General features: G+C 36.3%; 1 protein-coding gene across 3 annotated transcripts in view; it reads right to left on the bottom strand.

The window, feature by feature from the left end:
* KIAA1841 (uncharacterized protein KIAA1841 homolog) overlaps nt 1–25,141 on the bottom strand; it is a 54,359-nt gene that overhangs the window by 2,842 nt on the left and 26,376 nt on the right. For all 3 annotated transcript variants that reach the window (XM_038551355.1, XM_038551357.1, XM_038551356.1), the window contains 10 exons: nt 24,601–24,753; nt 18,024–18,169; nt 16,931–17,030; nt 15,670–15,702; nt 14,701–14,800; nt 4,680–4,771; nt 3,012–3,040; nt 2,860–2,933; nt 2,102–2,190; nt 119–210 (listed from right to left, as the gene is read on the bottom strand). In XM_038551355.1, the coding sequence (XP_038407283.1) occupies nt 119–210; nt 2,102–2,190; nt 2,860–2,933; nt 3,012–3,040; nt 4,680–4,771; nt 14,701–14,800; nt 15,670–15,702; nt 16,931–17,030; nt 18,024–18,169; nt 24,601–24,753 (908 nt within the window). The remainder of the gene's footprint in view (nt 1–118; nt 211–2,101; nt 2,191–2,859; nt 2,934–3,011; nt 3,041–4,679; nt 4,772–14,700; nt 14,801–15,669; nt 15,703–16,930; nt 17,031–18,023; nt 18,170–24,600; nt 24,754–25,141) is intronic.

Genomic DNA, 25,141 nt, shown 5'->3' with positions numbered 1-25,141 from the left:
CTCAGCAGCCCCCACCCTGCTTGTACATGCTCGCTCTCTAAAAATAAATACATAAATCTTGAAAAAAAGAAATCACTTCAAAGCCAGTGACATTCTGAATTTATTTATGCTGATTTACCTTGTATTTTTTTCTGAGCTGCTCTGCCGTGCAGTGACTGGCACTGAGGCCTTGATTTGCGCTTCAAGTCTGGAATAAATACCTCCTGCAAACTGCAGAGTAAAGGGGCAAAATGAAGTTGTTATTTTTGTGTAATCAATAGAAGCTCTGCTTTACTAAGATGGCATTATTTTTTAGCTTAGAAGTAATATTATTTTGATTTTTAAAATTCAGGCTCTTTGAATTAAAATTTATGTGAATAATTTTACATCCAGTAAGATTCACACTTTTTAGTCACACATTCACACGTTTGAAGTTTGACAAATGCATACAGTAATATAACCATCATTACAATGGAGACATACAACAGTTCCATCACCTCACAGAAATCTCCTTGTGCCTCTCATAAGTCAACTCAATTTGCCATGATAAGCTCCTGGCAACTCCTTATCTGTTATAAGTCCCTATAGTTTTGTATTTTCCAAAACACTATTTAATTAGAATCATACAGTCTGAAGCCTTTTCAATCTGGCTTCTCTCACTTAGCTTAATATATAGGAGCTTCATTTATGTTGCTGCTATATTAGTAGTTCTTTCCTTTTTATATGTACCACAGTTTGTTTATTCATTTGCCAGGTAAAGAACATTTGGGTTGTTTCTAGTTTTTGACAACTCTGAATAAAACCACTATAAACATGCATGAACTGAACTCTGTGGTGAGTAAATGTTTAATTTCATAAGAAACTGTCAAAAGTGATTTCCAAAGTGGCCATTCCTTTTTGTATCTTTACTAGCTTTATGTGAGAGTTCCAGTTGCTCTCCATCTATCCTGGCCAGCATTTTTTTTTTTTTTTTTTTTTTTGACATTCTAGTTGGTATACAGTGGTATCTCATTGAGGTTTTAATTTACATTTCCCTAATGACTAATCATGTTGCACCTTCCTTTTTGTGGGCTTATTTGCTATCTGTATCCCTTCTTTCATAAAGCATCTGATTAATTTTTTGCCCATTAACTTGTATTGGAATGTTTTGAGAGTTCTTTATATATTCTGGATACAAATCCTTTATTATCTCATAGATTATAGCTTATCTTTTAATTTTCTTAATAGTGTCTTTCAAAAAGACCATTCACATTTTGATGACGTCCAATTTGTCAACTATTTCTTTTAGACATCATACTTTTGGTGTCACAGCTAAGAAATATTTGCCTAAGCTCACAAAGATTTTAGAAGTTTTAACATTGTATGTTAACTATATTGGAATTACAATTAGGGGATCCCTGGGTGGCTCAGAGGTTTAGCACCTGCCTTCAGCCCAGGGTGTGATCCTGGAATCCACATCAGGCTCCCTGCATGGGGCCTGCTTCTCCCTCTGCCATTGTCTCTGTCTCTCATGAGTAAATAAATAAAATCTTAAAAAAAAAAAAAAGGATTTATAATAAAAAAAAAAAAAGAAAGATTTTAGAAGTTTTATAGGGAAGTAAGTTTTTTTTTGGGGGGGAAGTAAGTTTTTAAATAAAAGAATAAGGGCAAGAGTAACTGTAAATACATAATACCATACTAACGTTAATATATATAGTATTATGATTAATAAATAATTTTAATAAGAACATAGGTATTTCTTGTCATTTTTATTAAGATATCTTATTTTAGAAATAACATCTAAGCACTGCCTACAGAGTTGAGTGAAATCAGCAGCTTCCAAAACGTCACCTTCTGAGTAGTCAGCATTTGGTCAGCAATGCATGGTTAATCTACTCTTGGTGTGATATTACACTTTTAGTAAAAACTACTTTATTATGTGTATTAGAGAGGACCTATGGACCATGGATAATAACACGGAGAACATTTATGTGAGAGAACTGGCTAACTGGGACAGAATATACAAATATATTTAAATTTGTTTTTTTGGATTTTGCCTAAAACATCTTTATACTCCTCATGATGAAAGTAAAGTAGGAAGGTATATCTAAGCAAGCACAGTACACTACCACGTAATTCTTACTTCTTTTGCTTCCTTTGACTTTACTCGATCCAGATCACCCAGTCTCATCTTTATTAGGTGCCCTGTAATTTCAGACATCCGCCGCTGATCTGGAGGTAAAAAATAATAAAACTAACTTTTTATAAGGATGTATATATAACTTTTATTTCTTAACGAACACTTCAATTATCAAGAATTTATGAAAATACCACTAGATACTATTTTAGACATATACACTTATCTTTGAAGAACTTCAGGCAGCAAGTGGCCAATGGCTCATACATAAGATAATGCTGCTTTTAAGGTTACTGTAACCCAACCTAAAACATGATATGCAGTCATCTTTAGAGTGCAAATAGTGGGCAAAAGTCAGTCTGACATTTTCAAACCACAGGTGCATAAAATAGTACATTATCTGCTAGGATTGTCTACTAATGAAACTCTGGATGAGGGGCACCTGGGTTGTTCAGTTGATTGAGTGTGTCTGCCTCTTGATTTCAGTGCAGGTCATGGTTTTAGGGTCATGAAATCAAGCCTCGCATCAGGCTCTGCACTCAGCAGGGAGCCTGTCTGGGATTCTCTCTCTCCTTCTCCCTCTGCTCCCCTACACAAACACACACACACTCTGGTAGATTCCAAAGGGAATGCGTGAATTCTAGGCCTTATTCTAGTTGGAATAAGCAAGCTTTTTAAGCTATTCATCATACTTCATAAAATGAAACATTCCCATCATTGTCATTTATACCTAATTTGTATGTTATGTACACATTAAAACGTACCATCTTCCCTTTGTGCATCCTGGTTGAATCTTAAGGATCTTGTGGCATCCCATTTATTCTTCTGCATACTCACACTATTAGAAAAATTAAACAAAAATCAGCATTGATACTTTAAGAGTGGGTATCTGACTGGATTAAAGAGCAATACTCACATGAAAGGAGACACATCTCTAGAAGTTGACTAAAAAAGAGTAGACAACATCAAGGTCCAATTAGAACACATTTACTGATTAGTGTTACAGTTAGTAATAAACAGCAGTTTACATTTACAGAGTTCAAGACACTGTACCAAAAGCATTACAAGTATTATTTCATTTAAGCCTTGTAACAACCACATGAGACAGCTGCCATATTTACCTCTATAATGAAACAGGTTCAGAGAAATTAAGAAACTTGTCCAAAGAGATACAGACCTAGAATTTGAACCCAGCTATATTTGTCTGACCTGGAAGCCCCAGCTTATGCAATCTTCTAGAATTCACCCATTCATGTGTTTACAGTACTTCACATGCAGATGAAAATAGAACCTATCCAATATAATTGTGTATAACTGGTCTCAACTCAGCCTTTCACACATTTTTGGAATCCGTGGTTCCTCTTTTTGTCAAATGTGGTTATTACTGTGCTCTTATTCCTACTAGGGCTTTTTACCTCTTCCTTCAAAGGTAGGGGAAATAAGAATCATTTTAAAAGGTCATTAAATATAATTTATTTTAAAATTATGAAGTCAGGCAGCCAGGGTGGCTCAGCAGTTTAGCGCCGCCTTCAGCCCAGGGCCTGATCCTGGAGACCCAGGATCGAGTCCCACATCGGGCTCCCTGCATGGAGCGCTTCTCCCTCTGCCTGTGTCTCTGCCTCTCTGTGTGTGTGTGTGTGTGTGTGTGTGTCTCATGAATAAATAAATAAAATCTTTAAAAAATAAAAAAATAAAATTATGAAGTCTACTTATCTCATTTCAAAGTCTATCTTATATTTGAATAAGTAATATTCATTCAAAATTCAAAAGTTACAAATGGGGTCCCTGGGTGGCTCAGTCGGTTAGGTGTCTGCCTTAGGCTCAGGTCATGATCTTGGATTCCTGGGATTGAGCCTTATGTTGGGCTCCCTGCGCAGCAGGGAGTCTGCTCCCCTCCCCCTACTTGTGTGTTTGCGTGCTCTCTCTCTCAAATAAATAAATAAATAAAAACAAATCTTAAAAAAAACAAACCCAATTTCAAAAGCTACAAATAACACATATAGTAAAAAGTCTCTGTCCCCAGGGCTCCTGGGGGGGCTCAGATGGTTAAGCATCTGTCTTTGGCTCAGGTTATGATCGCCGGGTCCAGAGATCAAGCCCCACATCAGGCTCCCTGCTTGCTCAGTGGAGAGTCTGCTTCTCCCTCTCTGTCTGAACCCCCTTCCCACTGCTCTCTCTAATGAATAAAATCTTTAAAAAAAAGTCTCTGTTCCCTATTCAGTTCCCTTCTTTAGAGCTAATGAATCTTTATCAACTTCCTTTGCAGTTTTTTGGAGATAATTTATGCACTCATAAGGAAAGACATAGATTCCCCTACCAGTTGCTATGCAAATGGTAGAGTATGGCAATATACATACTGTTTAGGACTTTCTTTCTCTCATCTATCAATATATCTTAGAGATCTTTTTTTTTTTTATCTTAGAGATCTTTAATCTCAGTTTATATGGAACTTCTTTGTTCATTTTTATACTGCTAGCATTCCACTCTGGTTTATTTTTACTCTTTTTCAGATTTTTCTTGGCTGTATTTGCCTGCTTAGTTCCCAATATGAACTTTAGAACAGTAATGGGTAATTTAGAGCTACCTTCTCTGATGCCTTCTCTTTCTTCTGACCACAGGGTGAAGACATCTGCTTTTTTGGTTGTTTTGTGAACTTCTTTGGCTTTTCCTTTTTCCCTGACAACAGAAAGTCAGTGTTATATCTCACATACTTTTTCAATGCACTTGTTACTTATAAACAATAAAACAATTTTTAAAAAACCATTGTTTCTTAAAACTAACAAATTATTTCTAAATAAAAAGTAAATCTATGGAGAAGTCAAACTGAATATACTTTTACAGGGGTTCATTTTAATTATTTTTCTTTCTACTTGGTGAAAACTTTTGGGGGAAAAATTAGAGCAATAAATTCAAAGTCCAAATGAAACTAAATGTTGAAAATGTTGGGAAAAACTATATACATATTTCTCTGAATCTAATTTGATAGTGGAGACATCACCTAATTCCAAATTTATATATATATATATATAAAACTAACTCAGAAAAACACAGTTTTGAGAGTGGAAGGAGTGGAGAACTCACACACACAAAAAATCTCTAAAATGTCTTTTGCTTGGGGAGGAGCAGGGGCCATGAGGATAAAAATGGAAGTAGGACAGAAATGATCTTGGGAGGAAGTAGATTTGGGACAAATTGTATTCTGGACTAGTGCATTCCTACAATCAATAGTCTGAATTTATTCTGGCTGACAGTGTAGGAGGAGAGGAATAGCAAAGAAGGAGGGGAAAGAGGCATTTCTCTAAAGTCAATGTTTGAAGGTAAGGATTGTATATCAGATCACCGGTTTCCAAACATCAATAATTTATAGACCACCTGTTTAGTTTTTGCTCTATCATTTAAAGATTTTATTTATTTATTTACTCATGAGAAACAGAGAGAGAGAGAGAGAGAGAGAGAGAGAGAAGCAGAGAAACAGGCAGAGGCAGAAGCAGGCTCCATGCAGGAAGCCTGAGTGGGACTCGATCCAGGGTCTCTAGGATCAGGCCCTGGGCTGAAGGCAGCGCTAAACTGCTGAGCCACCTGGGCTGCCCTTGCTCTATCATTTAAAACTTTGTATTACTACCACAAATGGAAAACCCGTGAAATGTGCTACAAGGAAGATAACCCTGAAGATTCTGAAAGAAAAACAAAACAGGGATGCCTGTGGGGGCTCAGTTAAGCATCTGGTTCTTGATTTTGGCTCGGGTCATGATTTCAGGTTCGTGAGATCCAGCCCTGAGTCAGCCGAGTGGGGAGCCTGCTTAAGTTTCTCTCTCCCGGGATCCCTGGGTGGCGCAGCGGTTTAGCACCTGCCTTTGGCCCAGGGCGTGACCCTGGAGACCCGGGATCGAATCCCACGTCAGGCTCCTGGTGCATGGAGCCTGATTCTCCCTCTGCCTGTGTCTCTGCCTCTCTCTCTCTCTCTCTCTCTCTGTGTGACTATCATAAATAAATAAAAATTAAAAAAAAAAGAAAAAAAAAGTTTCTCCCTCTGTCCCCCTCCCCCACTCATGGTCTTTCTAAAATAATAAAATAAAAACAAAATAGTATTAACAATCTAGAGAGATTTACGTGCCTGCTGGCAAGCCTGAGTCCCTGACATGTGTTTGTAGTTAAAATGGGAAAAAAACAAGTGTTATAAAATTGCTAATAGACATGATAGGGTAAGATCTGATAATGGATTGTGAAGACCAATTCCTTCCAAAGTAGCCAATGATAGAAACAGAACAAAAATATTATAAACTATCATCTCTAGGTACTGGCAAATAATCAAAGGAAGGTAGAAAGGTGAGTGTTTATATTTAAAAGTGCATAAGGTGGGGAAGTAGATGAAGGGTGAAACAGGGCACAGGGGTTAAAGAGTACACTTACAGTGATGAGCACTGAGTACCATATAGAATTTGCTCAGTCATTATATTGTAAACCTGAAACTAATATAACACTGTATGTTAACTATACTGGAATTAATTTACAAACTTAAAATATGCATAAGGTGAGAACTGTGAGTTTATAGCTTTCTGCCTGAGGGCATTTCCCAATACCTCTAGCCAAGGGAGGAAAATTACAGCCTTATGAGCTCCAGGGAAAAGATGATAGAATTCAAAGCAAGAGAAGCTGGAAATTTAAAGGGGAAATTTTGGAAGAAAGTCACAAAAGAACGTCTTTTGTAACACAAAAGAGATCTAAAACATGACTATAAACTCTGCCCAAATAAGTATTAAATCATCAAAGTGTTATGGGAGTCCCAAGGAAATCTAGCTAAACAGGCAAGCAGACACTAGGATGGAACTGCAAGACAGAATTGCTCTTGATGAGAGGTGAGAATTTCTTGTGCCTTTGACTAAATGCTTTCCCAAACTGCATAGAGCTCAAGCTTCCAACTTCAGGAGCCTTACTGGAAAAACAACTAGAATTCAAAGGGCAACCCACAAAGCAAGGAAACCACTAAGCAGGTAAGTTCCCAAATCTGAATATAAAATCTATCCAAAATCCTGCCTGACTACTCCACAAGGGAGACAGATTTTGCAATTTGGGTCAGGCAGGTAGACTTCCTACTAGGACAAAAAAAAAAAAAACAAAAACAGGCTGGTATGACCCTGGGGGTCAGGCTAAAACAGTAGCAGTTTGGGGGCACCTGGGTGGCTCAGTGGTTTGATCGTCTGCCTTTGGCTCAGGTCATGATCCCAGGGTCCTGAGATGAAGTCCTGCATTGGGTTCCCCGCAGGAAGCCTGTTTCTCCCTCTCCCTCTTTGTTTCTCCCTCTGCCTCTGTTTCTCCCTCTGCCTCTGTTTCTCCCTCTGCCCCTCTCCCTCTTTGTTTCTCCCTCTCCCTCTGCCTCTTTGTCTCTGTATCTCTCATGAATAAATAAATAAAATCTTAAAAACAAAACAAAACAAAACAAAACAAAAACAAAAAACAGTTGCAGTTAGCAGCCAAGAAACACTTGTGCAGAGGCACACATCATTCACTACATACCACAAGGGAGACAGATTTTGCAATTTGGGTCAGGCAGGTAGACTTCCTACTAGGACAAAAAACTCAACAATCCTCAGAACAAAATAGATTTCAGAATTGCACAGATAACCTACCAAAAGTTACAAGATGAAGAAACTGAAAAGTATGAATCACTCAGAAAAGAAATAGTCAATAGAAACTGATTCTGAGAGAGCTTATATACTAGATTTAGCAGACAATGATTTCAAAGCAACTATTATAAATATGTTCAAAGGGAAAATGGTGCTATTGAATAAACACATAGGAAATATTTAGTAGATGGTCTCAAGAAAAAGTCTGAAATGGTAGAAGATATCAGTGAAATATGGAGTTAAGCATTTAAATTATCCAATCCAAAAAATAAAGAGAAGAGTGAAGAAAAAGAAACGAAACTTCAGAAACCTATGGGACAATATCAAAAGGCCTAACGTACATGTATGGGAGTTCTGGAAGATAAATGAGAGAATGGGACAGAAAAAATACTTAAAGGAATAATGATTCTAAGTTCCCCAAATTTTGTTTAAAATATTAATTTGCAAATCCAAGAAGCTCAACAAATATCAAGGAAGATAGCACAAAGGAAAGCACACTACATATACGATAGACTTCTAAAAGTAAAAAATAAAACCTTAAAACCAGCAAGATAAAAAGAAAGAGCACATTACACATGGGAGAACAATTATATCAATGAATGACTTTTCATCAGAAAACAACAGAGGCCAGAAGACATTGGAGTGACAGTTTAAAAAAAATAACTGTTAAACAATTATTCTATATTGAAGAAAACTATACTTAAAAAACAAAAGTGAGGGGTGCCTGGCTGACTCAGGTGGTAGAGCATACAACTCTTGATCTTGGGGTTGTGGGTTCTGGCCCTACATTGGGTATAGATATTACTTAAGAAAAAAATCTTTTAGGGATCCCTGGGTGGCGCAGCGGTTTGGCGCCTGCCTTTGGCCCAGGGCGCGATCCTGGAGACCCGGGATCGAATCCCACGTCGGGCTCCCGGTGCATGGAGCCTGCTTCTCCCTCTGCCTATGTCTCTGCCTCTCTCTCTCTCTCTCTCTCTGTGACTATCATAAATAAATAAAAATTAAAAAAAAAATCTTTTAAAAAAGTGAAATTAAGACTTTTCAGATAAATAAAAACGAAAGGATTTATTGCTAGTATACTTGCACTATAAGAAATAATGAAAGTTCTTCAGAATAAAAGAAAATAACATCACATGACAACTCTAAATACATTAAATATAAATAGAATAAGTGCTCTAGTCAAAAGGTGAAGATAATCAAACTGGAAAAAAAAAGCAATTTCCAACAACATGCTACCTACAAGATATATACTTTAAGTTAGAAAACACAAAGAGATGGGGATCCCTGGGTGGCTCAGCAGTTTAGTGCCTGCCTTCAGCCCAGGGTGTGATCCTGGAGTCCTGGGATCGAGTCCCACATCGGGGTCCCTGCATGGAGCCTGCTTCTCCCTCTGCCTGTGTCTCTCATAAATAAACAAATGAATGAAATCTTAAAAAAAAGAAAACACAAAGAGTTTAAAAATAAAATGATAGCAAAAAGATATGCCATTCAAACACTAAAAAAATCTAGAGTGATTATATTAATACCAAACAAAACAGACTTCAAGACAAGCAGTTTTACTGTAGACAAAGAGGAATACATCATAATGATAAAAGAGTCAATTCACTATAAATGTATGCCTAATCACAAAGCTATAATTGTACACAAAGTAAAAACTAGTGGACTGAAAAAGAAAAATATGTAATTTACATATTGATTTCAATATCCTCTTTTACTAATCAATGGAACAAGAAGTCAGAAATGAGCAGTCAGAAAATGAGCATCATTATAGAAGATTTGTAATAGACAACCAAACAACCTGTCTTGACCTTTATAAAAGACAACCAAACAACCTGTCTTGACCTTTATAGACCACTCCAACAATAATGGCAGAATTCATATTCTTTTCATGCACATGTGGAACATGTGTCAATAAAATGTAAGGGATGAGAGTGCCTGGGTGGTTCTGTCAGTTAAGCGCCTGTCTTTGGCTCAGGTCACGATCCCAGGGTCTTGGTATTGAACCCCACATTGGACTCTGTGCTCAGTGAGGAGTCTGCTTCTCCCTCTCCCTCTGGCCTGTCTCCTGTTCATGCCCTCTCTCGCTCTCTTTCAAATCAATCAATCAATCTTAAAAAAAATGTAAGAGATGAAATCACATGGAATATTATATTATATTATTAATTTAAAAGTATCTGGGCAGTCTGAAAATATCTGGAAATTAAACAACATACAACTACATAACACATTGGTCAAACAAAAAATCTTAAGGGGAATCAGAAAATATTCTGTATTGAATATAAATGAAAACAAGACGGCAAAGTCTGTGGGAAATAGTTAAAGTAGTGCTGAGAGCAAATCTTATAACTTCAAATGTTTATATTAGAAAAGAGGAAAAGTAAAAAAACCCAATGATTTAAGGTTCTACCTTAAGAAGCTAAAAAAGAAAAAAAGGAAATTAAGTCCAAAATAACTACAAGGAAGGAAATACTAAATACAAGAATGAAAATCAATGAATTATAAAAACAGACAAACTGGGGCAGCCCCGGTAGCTCAGCGGTTTAGCGCCGCCTGCAGCCTGGGTTTGTGATCCTGGAAACCCAGGATCGAGTCCCACATCGGGCTTCCTGCATGGAGCCTACTTCTCCCTCTGCCTGTGTCTCTGCCTCTCTCTCTTCACTCTCTCTGAATGAATGAATAAATAAATAAATCTTAAAAAAACAAAAAAAACAGACAAACTATAGAGAAAATCAATAAAACAAAAGCTGGTTCCTTGAAAAGATCAATAAAATAAAGTGTTAGCTAAACTGATCAAGAAAACACAAATAACCAATATCAACAATGAAAGAAGGACATCACTACAGATCCTTCAGACAGAAAAGGATAAGAAAACACCATAAGCAACTTTACGCCAATAAATTCAACCTGGATAAAATGGAGAAACTCCTTGAAAGACATAAGTTATCAAACAGATTCAAGAAGAAATAGAAGACTTGAATAATGCAATATTACAGATACTAAATTCACAATTTAAAACCTTCCCATAAAGAAAACTCCAGACCCAGATGACTTTACTGCTGAATTTTAACATATATTTAAGAGGGGAACAATACAAATAGTACACAAGTTATTTCAGAAAAGAGAAGTGAGGGGAGCACTATCCAACTCATTTTATAAGATCAGTATCATCATGGTAACCACACTTGAAAACATCACAAAAAACTAAAAATAAGCAACTAATATTACTTATAAACACAAAAAATCCTTAACAAAATAACAGCAAGTCAAAGATATTAACATATAAAAAGACAAATACCTCACAACCAAGTGGAGTTTACCCTAGAAGATTGGTATAACACTTGAAAAATCAATGTAATTCATTGTGCTGATATATGGAGAAAACCTAAATTCATCATCTCAGTAGATGGAGAAAAAGTATTTGACAAAATTCAACACCTATTTATTATAATACTTCAGCAAATTAAAAAGGAAAGAGCTTTCTCAACCTGAGAAAGGGCATTTATCAGAAACCCAGAAACCAACCACTAAACATTATATACTTAATGGTTAAAGACTGAATGCTTTCCCCCTAAGGCAGGAACAAGTTAAGGATGTCTGTGTTCATCACTTCTGTTCAACATGAGGTCCTACCAAGTGCAAAAAGGCAAGACAAAGAAATATAAGGCATACATATGGAAAGGAATCTAATAAGCAAAGAAAAATTAAGTGAAATTAGCAAGGACACAGGAAACAAGGTCAACTGGAACAAATGAAAATTTTCCAACTGAAAAACTAACAATTTAAAAAAAACCCACTTCCATTTATAACAGCATAAAAAAAGCACTTAGGAATAAATTCAACAAAAGATGCTTAATATCTGCATATTGAAACAATAAAACATTGTTAGGAGACATTAAAGAATTAAATAAATGGAGAGATATTCCATATTCATGGATTGGAAGACTTGCCATTGTAAAAAAAAAAAAAAGTCATTATTTCCAAATTGATATATGAATTCAACACAAGCTCAATAAAAATTCCAACAGTATTTTTTTAGAAACAGTGACCTTTACTCTAAAATGTATAGGAAATGCAAAGCACTTAGAAATACCAAAATAATCTAAAATAAAAGAACAATTTTGAAGGACATATATCACCATGTCTTTTTTTTTTTTTAATATCACCATGTCTTAAGAATCACTAAAAACTACAAAAATTAAGACAGTGTGGTATTGATATACTGATGTAAAATAGACGTATGAATCAATGGAAGAGGACAGAGTTTAAAAATAGATCCACATGTAAATGATCAGTTGATTTTTAAATAAAGATAATCCAATGGGAAAGACCATTCTTTTCAACAAATGGTTCTGGAAAAACTGGCTATGCCTATAGGAAAACAAAAGGAAGACTGACCCTAAACTCATACCATATACAAAAATTAACCTGGAAGGAATCACAGATTTAAATACAAAAGCTAAAATCATACAATTTCTAGAAGAAAACAGCAGAAAATCTTTGTGACTTTGGGATAAGCAAAAATCTGTTATTAAAGCATGAAACATAAAAGCAAAACTAAAACATTAGAGTTCATGAAATTAAAAACTTTGGGTCTTCAAAAGACATCATTAATAAAATTAAAAGGCAAGTCATAAACTAGAGGCAAATATTTGCAAAATATATGGACTTGTATCCAAAAAATATATAAAGAATGCTTATAATTCAATAGTAAGGCAAATAATCCAACTAAAAAATAGGCAAAAGATCATTTAAACAAACATTTCATTAAAAAATATATAAATGGCCAGTTAGCACATGAGAAGATGCCTAGAAATATATGCTCAAGAATGACTAAAGTTAAAAAAAAGTAGTAATATCAAGTACTGGTAGAAACATGTAGCAACTGGAACTCTCAAACATTGCTGGTGAGATGCAAAATGGTACAGTCACTTTGCAAAACATTATGGCAGTTTCCTATAAAGTTAAACATACACTTACCATATGACCCAGCAATTCCACTCCTAGGTATCTACCCAAGAAAAATAAAAACCTATGTCCACTTGCATGCAAATGTTCATGGCAGCATTATTCATAAAAGCCAAGAACTGGAACAACCTAAATATTCATGAAATGGTGAATGGATAAACAAACTATGGTATATTCACACAATGAAATCCTACTGTGCAATAAAAAGGAACAAACTACTGACACACCCAACAATATAAATGAATCTCCGAAACATCACACTAAGTGAAAGAAGCCATACACAAAACACCAATGATTTCATGTACAGGAGACCTGAGTAAAGGTAAATCACTGCAGATTAATAGTTGCCTGGGGGTGAGATTGGGGAAAGGGAACTGAGTGTAAGAGGTAAGAGATAATTTTTTGGAGTGATGTTCTAGATCTTGATTTTGGTGGTTACCCAACAATATGCCAAAACTCATCAATATGTACACTTAAAAATTGGTGAATTTTATTTTATTTTATTTTTTGGTGAATTTTATTACATATAAATTCTACTTCAATCAACTGTGGGAAAAAAACCTCACATAAAACACAACAGCATTTTCTCCTTGACTAAATATAATTTTAAAATAATTGATAAAGAACTGTTTTTTAGGGCAGCCCCAGTGGCCCAGCAGTTTAGTGCTGCCTTCAGCCTGGCATGAGATCCTGGAGACCTGGGATCGAGTCCCATGTCGGACTCCCTGAATGGAGCCTGCTTCTCCCTCTGCCTGTGTCTCTGCCTCTCTCTCTCTCATGAATAAATAAATAAAATATAAAAAAAAAAAAAAACCAAAAAACAAAAAACTTTTTTAATAAGAGGATTCAACACATGAAGGAAAATTATGAAAAACTTGGAAAAAAGACAAAGGGAAAGTTGCATGTCCTTTTAGTGTCATATTGGAGGACAGTTTAAAAGGTCCATGCGGGGGGATCCCTGGGTGGCACAGTGGTTTGGCGCCTGCCTTTGACCCAGGGCGCGATCCTGGAGACCCGGGATCGAATCCCACGTCGGGCTCCCGGTGCATGGAGCAGGCTCCTCTGCCTATGTCTCTGCCTCTCTCTCTCTCTGTGTGACTATCATAAAAAAAAAAAAAAAATTGGCTCAGTCGGTTGAGCATCCTTTGGCTCAGGTCATGATCCCAGGGTCCTGGGATCAGCCCTGCATTGGGCTCCCTGCACATCTGGGAGCCTGCTTCTTCCTCTCCCTCTACGTGTGCTCTATAGTTCTCTGTGTCAAATAAATACATAAAATCTTTAAAAAAAAAAAAAAAAGGCCCATGTAAGAATTATTTCTCAAAGAAAATGTCATTGTGTCTGACTTTCCTATCTATTGTTGATTGAAAGCTCAGACGCTGTGAAGTTTTATGTTAACTTGCAGATTTCTGTGTCTAATAGAAATGCAAATGATTTCTGTTTAGAAGAAAAGATAACCTCAAAGGTGATCGGTTTACTGCCCTGTAGGACATCAATTTTGTATCTAACTTGCAGTCCTCTTTAAAATCCTTTTTCAAATGCCTATGAATACTAAGTCTTAAAATGTTCTTTGAACCAATTGTCCTTGCTATTTCTCTCAAAAAAGAGCTCAAAAATTTTGATCCAAGTTCATTCTGTAATTGTAGTTCTCATTTAAAAAAAATCATACTCATTACTATTGTATAATGCTTCATTTGAGTGTCACTTCAAATAATCTCAGGCACACACTGATTGATGTAAGTCATATATTTTGGGAAACCCATGAGGTTACACCTGAAATGAAAATGTGGAGGATTATATCTCAGTATACTGCACTTTTTAAATAACTTTGTGATTATTCTGTGTTAGTGCCACGGTTAGGGAAACTTGATGGAGCGCCCCCTTTATTTTTTTTTTTCCATGTTGTAGCCTACCATGTAGACTTACAAAGCTAACTTCTCACTCCTTGCATTAAAGCCTTCAGAATGCTACCCCTTCATAAAAGCGAAACTTGATTTTATCTTAGAAATCAACCAGTACTTTGTTTCTTGGATATTTCTTCTTCATCTCCAACTTCATCTTCAGTGACTTCAGACCCAGTGGTATATTCTTCTTCTTCTGAAAACAAGGATTGTTGTTTCTGAATTAAAACAAAAAAAAATCCTTTTAAAAATGTAGTACTAACACATCTCTCTAATGGACTCTCTCAAACACATTTATCTAAATTTATTTTGGATGAATGAGCCAAACAAGATCTGAGGATAATCAATGCCTAGTACAACATAAGAATTTCTTTTTTTTTTTTTAACTTAAGAATTTCTACATTTAGGATAGGATCATATTACATTAAACATTTTAAAATTATTTCCTTCACATATTCTAGCAGAGTCATGGGCACATAATAGGTCCTCAGCATTTGTCAAACTGCACCTCTATCACTCAACTGAATGTATGTCCCTTGATATTAAGATTAAATAAAAATACAATAATTGCCAATATTAATGTAGTCTCATAAGCAAGCACAGGTACACATTTCCTGGATAAATGTTGCCCTGGATTACTCAACCCTATCTGTATCAGCTTCCTGAATCTACCCACCCACCCTGCTTTCTGTTATCACTGATCCAAATTCCAGTTGATTCTTGCAAAAAATTGGTGGCAGATGACAGAGTAATGGCAAATAGGTAAAGAAACAAACAAACAAAAAGCAACCAATCAACCAAACAACCAAATACCTGGAACTTAATAGATTTGTTGCTTTGTTCTATGTCCTAATGGGTCTTAAAAACAACTTTTAAAAGTCATTAGGGAGACTTAGGGAGTATGCAACCAGACAATGGAGTATCTGTTTTAAACAATGGCATTTTCAGGAAGTGCAAAATTGTAGAAGCTGAAAAGGATAATTGCAATGAACTAAAATCTGTAAAATAAGATACTGATAAGATTCTATTAAACTAAACTTTAATTCTGAAAGAGATCCATGAAAGTGGAATATAGTTCCTTACTTACCAGTTGCAGAGTCCAGTTTTTCAGTGACAAAAACTATAAGAAAAAGGAATAAAGAGATTAATAAGTCTGCATCCACCCAGATTGGAACTCCTTATTTTCATGTAGAGACTGTAGAAGAGCTGAAAAAAGCTGCAAGGATAGCTCCCTTCCAGGTTAAAACATAACTTAAAACTCAGGCTGAAAATGATGTGTTACAAATTTTTTATATTTGCTGCCTAGAGAAAGATGCATATGTTTACCAAAAAAAAAAAAAAGAAAAAAAAAGAAAAAAAGAAAATCAACACTCCCCAGTATCATTTCCAAAGGATGAGTATATCACATGCAGAGATAACTTATTTTTTTAACTATTTCAAACACTTTTTTATAAGATTTATTTATTTATTTGAGAGAGAGTGAATGCTCACACATGCATGAGCAGGAGGAACAGAGGGAGAGGGAGAGAGAATCTTAGGCAGAGTCTGTGTGGAATGTGACACAGGGCTCAATCTCATGACTCCAAGATCATGACCTGAGCTAAAACCAAGAGTCAGATACTTAACCAACTAGGCCACCCAAGTGCCCATTCAATCATTTTTTAATGTTCACATTTTATTATAAACTAAGGAACCGGATTATATATGAATAGTCAAAAAATCTAATCTATAATTTTGTATATAATTCACAAATGAAAGTTAATGACTGAATATTTGTAACCATTTGGCTTTTACAACGCATTTTACATGGAATATGTCACTTTGTCAAGTAACTGCTACCTCACCCAATAAAAAGTTAGGAAGTTCACAGGCAAGCAGAAATTCCCTGGTTGTCAGTAATAAGAATCAGGGGAATCAAAGCTATCCAACCATTTGAAAAATATTTGTTTTCAAAACTTGCAAAAACTAAGTGCATTCCTGATTATAATTAAAAAACAAATTTCATACCAAAAAATGTTTATAGAATTAAGAGTGGACAAAATATCTCATTCATACTGTCTTCAACCCTCAAATCACTACTTGTCCATAATAAAACCTCTGAAGACCATGTTATATTTTTTCCCCAAATTTAAGCTGATTACTTAAGTTATTAGTTGAGGGCAAGGAATATGTCCTATTGCCCTTAGAGTCCTACTAACTCAGAATAATACCTTGTTATGATCAAGTAGTCAATAAGTGCTTATTAAGTGAAATTTTCAATTTCAGTTTAAACCAATTATGTTTCTGTCAAAGATTAAATCCATCAATTGTTTTTTATCAAGAAAGAATAAGTGAAACAAGTTACTCACAGCGTTGAGCTCCCCACTTTTGGGGCCCCATGGTGTATTTGGCTCCAGTAAAACATCACAATCTAGACCCTTTTCATCACAGGAAACAACCCCAGAATCACTTGAAAGAAAAAGACATTTTACGGAGAAGTGTTCAATTTCATTAAGAAGTTAAATGCAAATGATATCTTTTTTATTGCAAATATTTTATAAATCGCTCTTTAGAGAAACAGTTCTTGAATATAAGGTATGCTACCTCAACATTTACATTTTTTTTTTAATTTTTATTTATTTATGATAGTCACAGAGACAGAGAGAGAGAGAGAGAGAGGCAGAGACACAGGCAGAGGGAGAAGCAGGCTCCATGCACCGGGAGCCCGATGTGGGATGGGAGCCCGATGTGGGATTCGATCTGGGGTCTCCAGGATCGCGCCCTGGGCCAAAGGCAGGCGCCAAACCGCTGCGCCACCCAGGGATCCCAACATTTACATTTCTTAATTCATCTAATGACTTCCCTAGCAGAAGACACTCCATATAGAGGAGCATCACTGCACTCCAAGCGTGACACTTGCCAGGTGGTGAAATGGGCTGCTATGACTGGAACTTCTGTGAAAACAGCCTTCGTGAAAGGGTCTCCCAGCCCCTGACCTGACAGCCTACTGCAATTGAAAAATGACAGAAGTGACTTCAGAAATTATTAAATTCAAGTAATTCAAATTTACGCAAAGATGACCTACCTCAACCACTGGGTTTTTTTCTAGTTGTATTAATCAAGCATTTAGGAAGGGCTTAAGTAACTTGGGAAAAGAAAAAACTCTCAAAAATGGAATTGTACGTCCCAACCTTTCAATCACCAGAGACCTTTTTTTTATTAGTTTTTCTTCCCCTTGGACCCTCAATATTTTGAAGTATTTTTCCTATCAAATAAACACCTGCTTGTTCTTAATGTAAACTAACATATAATTTCAGCAAGCTTTCTGAAATGATAGAATATCTGGAAACTGACATTATTGATTTGGGGAAGCACTAGAGTTCGGAGGATTCTGAAATGGAAAGCACCGAATAAAGCTGCAGCACAGCATTTCCCAGCACTGCCCAACCACACCCATCTCACCTAACTGTATCTTTAGTATAAGGTACAACAATGACATCTTTATGTTTGTGCAGATCGTCCAGAATTCTAGCAGTTGGACAGGACAGCAAATCTCTACCTTCACCTTGATCATGAAGAGCAACAGCGTGTTCCTTCACTTTACAACCCTGTCACGTAAGAGACACTGAGTTAGAGAGGTAGATTTGTTATAGAAATATTCTTTTAAAGAGGACTGTATGTTTTTGTTCTTTTCCCAGCCATAACATCATATCAACCATTTTACAACTTTTTCTCAAGAAAAAAAATAATACAGTTGATTCTTGAATAACATGGGGATTAGGGGTGCTGATTCCCTACATAGATTTTATTTATTTTATGTATTTATTTTAGAGAAAGAGTACATGTGCACGAGCTGGGGAGGGACAGGAGAGGGAGAGACAAAATCTCAAGCATGGAGTCCAATCTCAGGCCCCGAGACTGTGACCTGAGCCAAAATCAAGAGTCGGACGGTTAACCGACTGAGCCACCCAGATACCACAAAATCCGCATAAATTTTGACTCCCCTAAAACTTAAGTACTAATAGCCTAACTGTTGACTAAAAACCTTACTGATAAACAGCTGATTAACCTATATTTTGTGCTATACTATTATACACTGTATTCTTAGAATAAAGTAAGCTAAGGAAGAAAAATAGTATTAATAGTATTAAGAAAATCATATTCTCTTATGGAAGGAAGAAATATATTTATCATAGATCCACGCAGTTCAAACCCATACTGTTCAAGGGTCAACAGTACTGATACAGGAAAGACCATGAAATATAAATGCATACCTTACCAAACAGCCAAGAATATTCATATTACTACCATCCACCTTAAGAAACAGAATATTGCCACCACTTTAGGAATTTCTATGGGCCCATTCCTGATTGTTAACTCCCTCCCTTCTCCCAAAAGATAATCTTTATCCTGATTTTTACAGTACTCGTTCCTTGCTTTTATCCTTTTACCACTTAAGGATATATCTCTAAACTTTAGTTTTGCCTCACTTGTTTCATTTAACATTATGTTTTTATGACTCTATCAATTACTGCATGTAAAAGTAATATTTGTTTTAATGTATATTATTCCACTGTATGAATATTTACAATTCATATATCTATTTTATAGTTGATGTGTGGGTTGTTTTCATTTTGCAGCTATTACAAATAATATTGCTGTGAACATTCTTTTACTTTTCCTGGTGCAAAAGTGCTCATGTGTACCAAATTATATTACTATCAGCAGTGTGTGAGACTTGCTACTCTACATACCCACTAAGATATTTTAATCTTCGTCATTCTGGTGAATGTGTAGTAGAATCTCATTGTGCTTTTAATTTGTATTTCCCCAATTACAAATGAGGTTAAGCTCCTTTTCTTATTTATGAGACAGCTAAATGTCTTCTTGTGTTAAGTTCCTATTATTTTCTTATTGATTTGTAAGAGCCAAAAAAAATCTTAATACGAACCTTTTATGGCTATGTGTTGCTAATAATGGTCCTAGCTATGCGTTTGTCTCCTCTGTTTAAGTTTGTTTAATGTAGTTTAAAAATCTCTTTCTGGGGCACCTGGGTAGCTCAGTAGTTGAGGGTCTGCCTTTGGCTCAGGTCATGATCCTGGGATCCTAGGATCAAGTCCAGAGTCAGGCTCCTCACAGGGAGCCTCCTCCCTCTGCCTGTGTCTCTGCCTCTCTCTCTGTGTCTCTCATGAACAAATAAAATCTTAAACAAATAAATAAAAATTTCTTCCTTAGGGCATCTGGCTGGATAAGTTGGTAGAACATGCAACTCTTGGGCACCCCAGGTGGTTCAGCAGTTTAGTGCTGCCTTCGGCCCAGGGCATGATCCTGGGGACCCGGGATCAAGTCCCGGGTCAGGCTTCCTGCATGGAGCCTGCTTCTCCCTCTGCCTGTGTCTCTGCCCCTTTCTCTCTGTGTGTCTCTCATGAAGAAATAAATAAAATCTTAAAAAAAAAAAAAAAAAAAAAAAGAACATGCAACTCTTGATTTTGGGTTCATGAGTTTGAGCCCCATGCTAGGTGTAGATTACTTAAAAATAAATAAATAAAATCTCTTTCTTCAGGGTGTTATCTTTTTCTTATAAAAAGATTTATTTATTTGAGAGAGAAAGAGTACAAGCATCAGGGAGGGGCAGGGGGAAGGGAGAAGAAGGCTGCCTCCAGCTAGGGACTCAATCCCAAGTCCCTGGGATCATGACCTGAGCCCAAGGCAGACACTTAACTGACTGACCCACCCAGGTGCCCTATTTGTTTTTATTTAAACCTCTTTGTTATTTTTTTAAAATTTATTCATGTATTTGAGGGAGGGAGGGGCAGAATGTGACAGAGAGAACAGACTGGTCAAGGGAACAGACTCCCTGCTGAGCAGGGAGCCTGACACAGGGCTCAATCCCATGATCCTGAGATCATGACCTGAGTCCAAATCAAGAGTCAGCTGCCTAACCAAATGAGCCACTCAGGAACCCCTTGTCATTTTTCTTTTTTAAAAAATTTATTTATGTATTTATTCATGATAGACATAGAGAGAGAGAGAGAGGCAGAGACACAGGAGGAGGGAGAAGCAGGCTCCATGCCGGGAGCCCCACGTGGGACTCGATCCTGGGACTCCAGGATCGTGCCCTGGGCCAAAGGCAGGCGCCAAACCACTGAGCCACCCAGGGACCCCCCCCTTGTCATTTTTTATAGTTTATGATTTTCTACCAAAACTTTCCAAACTTGGCTTCTATCAACTTAAACTAGTAATTGTATTTATTTTATAGTTTCTGTCAATAATTCCAAGGGAGGGAGAAACAGACTCCTTGTTAAGCAGGGAGCCCGATGCCAGGCTTGATTCCAGGATCATGATCTGAGTTAGATCCCAACTGAAAGTGTAAGAGTGGAAATGTTATTCATTACTAACTCCATTTTTCCAGATCTTGGACCCTGACTATTACTCAAAATTCTGATAGGGCACCTAAAGATCAGCCCAGCCTCTTAGCTACTTTTTTTCACACTGATATTTGTTCTCAGGAGCAAATACAAATGGCCCTGAGCGCTGGCTCCCTTAGGTTTTCTATCATTTCCTGTACCTTAACACTAATTCCTCATTATCTGATTAGCTCTTTGAGGCTTTTAATATAATCTTTATATTTCATCCATCTTTTTTAGTTGCCTTTGATGGGAGGATTGGTCTGAATTACTCAGTCTGCCATTACTAGAAATATAAACCACCATATAATTTTAGATTTCTATTTAGATTTCACTTAGCCTACGAAATCACGTCAATCAATATCTATGAGGTCAGATATAAGATTTATCATACAGTTTAATTACTTTTTATTCCTCAACCATCTCACAGTGAATGAAATATAAGGGGTTAATTTAACCAGAAAACAGACAATAGCAAGACAAAGAGTTACAACTTTTGGAAGTATCGTTTAAAAAAATGTGAATGTGATAGTTAAAATAGAAATATCATAACCACAAAGAAATGCAACGATTAAAAATCATGTTATTGCAAAACATAACATAACCATTAATTAAACATTTTAGGCCTATCAAAGCTAATGCCATTTTGCTTAAAGTGTTATACCCGATTTAAAGAGCTTTGTATGCAAAGCATCTACCTAATGTGTGTGTGTGTTTTTTTAAAGATTTTATTTATTTATTCATTTGAGACACATAGAGAGAAGCAGAGACACAGGCAGAGGGAGAAGCAGGCTCCCCACAAGGAGCCGGATGCAGGACTCAGTCCCAGGACCCCAGGATCATGCCCTGAGCTGAAGGCAGACGCCCAACAGCTGAACCACCCAGGCGTCCCCCTAATGTTAAATACAAACATTATGTAGGAAAAAAAACAAAAAAACAAAAAAAACAAACATTATATCTAGGTAACCTATTAGCTCACCAATAAAATTTCTGACTAACAGAAGTTGGTAATTGATTGAAAATATAACAAACTACCTTCCAGCATTAATCCCATGATCCACCATTTCAATAACAATCATGCTAATAACCCAAATTCCTTGGCCCTAAATCTCATCATACCCATCTGGCAAAACCCCAAACTGGATGAGCTCAATGACCCATTTCCTCCATGTTTGCATTCAAATAGCTTAGTGTTACAGGAGAGAATGACATAAACGGCATGTTGGATTTCACTGTAAATTTATGATTACCAATCTCCAATGGGCTCTCAAATTGCTTAATAAGCTATAACCTTTCTCTGGAAAATTCACTCACATTTTCCAAAAAGACTATTTCAAACCTTCGATACTTCCTTCAAACCTTAGAACCATCCCTCTTTCCCTTCATTCTTAGCAGATGGTTTTACCTCCTACTTTATAGAGAAGAAAAAATGCATTAGATTGGAAAATCTTATCATCCAAATGACAAAAACACAATTTTACAAATATCCTCAACCATTCTACTTTTTCTTTACTGTTACAATAGAGGAACTCCCCTTCCTCTTGTCTAAATTAATACTGCCGCATGTGCTTATGATCCCATCCTACTCTGCATCCTCACAATTCTATACCATCAACCCTTTCTCAATTGGATCCTTCCCACTCACTTTTAAAAAGACCTCTCCTATTAAAACAAAACAAAGCAGAAACAATAAACAAATACCTATAATGTAATTATTGATCTAGCACTCCCATCAAAACAGATCTTTGCACATGAATTCCAAATTGTCAAAGTCAAAGGACAAATTTCTTTGATTATTTTATCTGACCTCTTCGCAGCATTTGGCCCCATGGACCACTTTCTCTTGCTTCAAACACTACTCCTTTGATTTTCATGACAACATCCTTGGTTTTCCTCCTATTATTTCTGCTACTCCTGATCATTGTCTTTTGTAGGCTCATGCTTTGCTATCCAGCCATTAAATTCCGGGAGTTTCTCTAGGCTCCGCTGTAGACTCTCTGTTCTTCTTATGCTCACATATCCCTGCTGGTTTCAGTTCTTACTTATTTGCAAGAAGACTGAAAATTATCACCTCCAGGTAGCCCATTCTCTGAGCCCCAAAACCCATATATCTAACATTCTTTGCCTGGCTGCCTCCTAAAACATCTCAATCTCAAAATGTCCACAACAGAACGCATGAGATTCTCTCCAAACCCAATTCCCTTCTTGTTCCCTTCTCAATAACACTACCAGTATCTAGTAGCACAAGCAAGAAACTGAGTTATCCTTGACTCCTTCCTCTGTGATAAAACAATCAAGCCATATTATCTCCTAAATACTGAATTAATCTCTACAACCCTAAGCCAAGCTATCATATCATCTCTCTCTAACACTACTTGGTAACTTCTCTCATACCTGACTACACTTAATATTCCCAAGCCACTCTCCACACTGCAACTGATCTTCAAAACCCAAAATAAAGAGAAAACATGGCCTACCAGGTCCGGCCCTTACATGGTCTAACACCTATTTACCTTGCCAGCCTTTTCTTAAAATATGTGTGTTTTCTATAACAGGAAGTTTCATTTAGTCTCTCTCACCATGTACCTTTTGGCCTTGGTATTCAGACCGAAGTGCTCTTTCTCTTACATACTCCTATCCACCCTTCAGATTTCAACCGAATACCAACTCCTTGACTTCAATGCCCAGGTCAGACCAGCCTATTACTGACATTTATGGCCCTGCATACTTCTTCAAACATTTTTTTCTTTCCTTTTGATACTACTGCATGAACTATAAGCTCCATGAAGGAAGAAACTAATTTTACAGAAATTACATTATTCTCTGCCTTGCACAGTGTGTGACACAACTGTGGTGCTTTATAAAGAACTGTTGCATAGATGAAGAGGAAGAAGGGCTTTAGGTTCTTTTCCATCACTGGCAAGTTTAATTACATAACATTTTCAAAAGTGTTAGTGATCAAGAACTTTAACCTACAGCAATACTCACATATTGTACCAAGATATATGTGCAAGGATGCTCATTACAACACTGTAATAACATCAATCTGGAAACAACCTAAATGTTCACTGATAGGAGGATGGTTAAATAAACTGTGATATATGCATGGCTTAGGATATTACAAAACAATAAAAGAAATGACAGAAAGATAACTTAGGTATATTGCTGATTGAAAAGGGCAAGTTACAGAATAATATGAACAGTATTATCCTATTTCCAATATAAAAAATTTTGTGCCTGCAATGTATAAAACAAAGTCTGAAAGGAAATCGTTAACTGTGGTTACCTATAAAAAGAGATGCAGAACAAGGAAGTAGTGTAGAGAGGGACTTCTACTTTTAACTATATTTTTGTATTGTTTAAAGTCTTTTCTACATGAATGTGTCACCTTTATGCTTTAAAAACAATGAAAGGGGAAAAGATTTAAATAAATAGTGTTAGTGGGCACTGTAACTACAAAAGGGCAACATCCAAAATCTACCTTTGGAGGGGCACCTGGTTGGCTCATTGCTCTTTGGTGGAGCATGAGACTCTCGATCTTGAAGTTGTAAGTTTGAGCCCCATGTTGGTTGTAGAGATTACTTAAAAAAATAAATCTTTAAAACAAACAAACAACAAAAACCAAAATTCACCTTTGTAAGTTGAGTGGGATCAAACCGAAGAACCTTCTGGTTACAGCAGGGATAAATACCAGTGCCAATAGTATTTAGTGAACTTGTTGTAGTAGGATAAACCACTGTTTCTGAGTGATATTGACAATGTGAAAATTCTATACAGAGAAAAGCCTGAATAGAAGAAATATATAAAATTAGAAGAAATATATAAAATCAATTATTATTTCTACAATAAAATTATACATCTCAAAAAACTTTACTCTGGACTACATAATGTATGTTCCATTTAAATAACAGGTACAGAAAAGGCAAATCTCTAGAGAAACAAAGTAGATTAGTGGTTGCCTGGAGCTGTAGATAGATTGGAGAATTACAGCAAATGGACACAAGGGACCTTTTCGGAATGATGGAAATGTACTAAAATTGGATGGTGGTGATGGATGAACAACTCTGTAAACTTACTAAAAATCAGTGAATTGTACACTTAAATGAATGAATTTTTTTAAAAGATTTTATTTATTGGGATGCCTCAGTGGCTCAGCGGTTAAGTGCTGGCTTT

The sequence above is a fragment of the Canis lupus genome, chromosome 10, assembly GCF_011100685.1.
Source record: "Canis lupus familiaris isolate Mischka breed German Shepherd chromosome 10, alternate assembly UU_Cfam_GSD_1.0, whole genome shotgun sequence".
NCBI lineage: Eukaryota > Metazoa > Chordata > Mammalia > Carnivora > Canidae > Canis > Canis lupus.
Note: the sequence above shows the minus strand (reverse complement) of the source record. Positions and strands in the feature narration are given on the sequence as shown.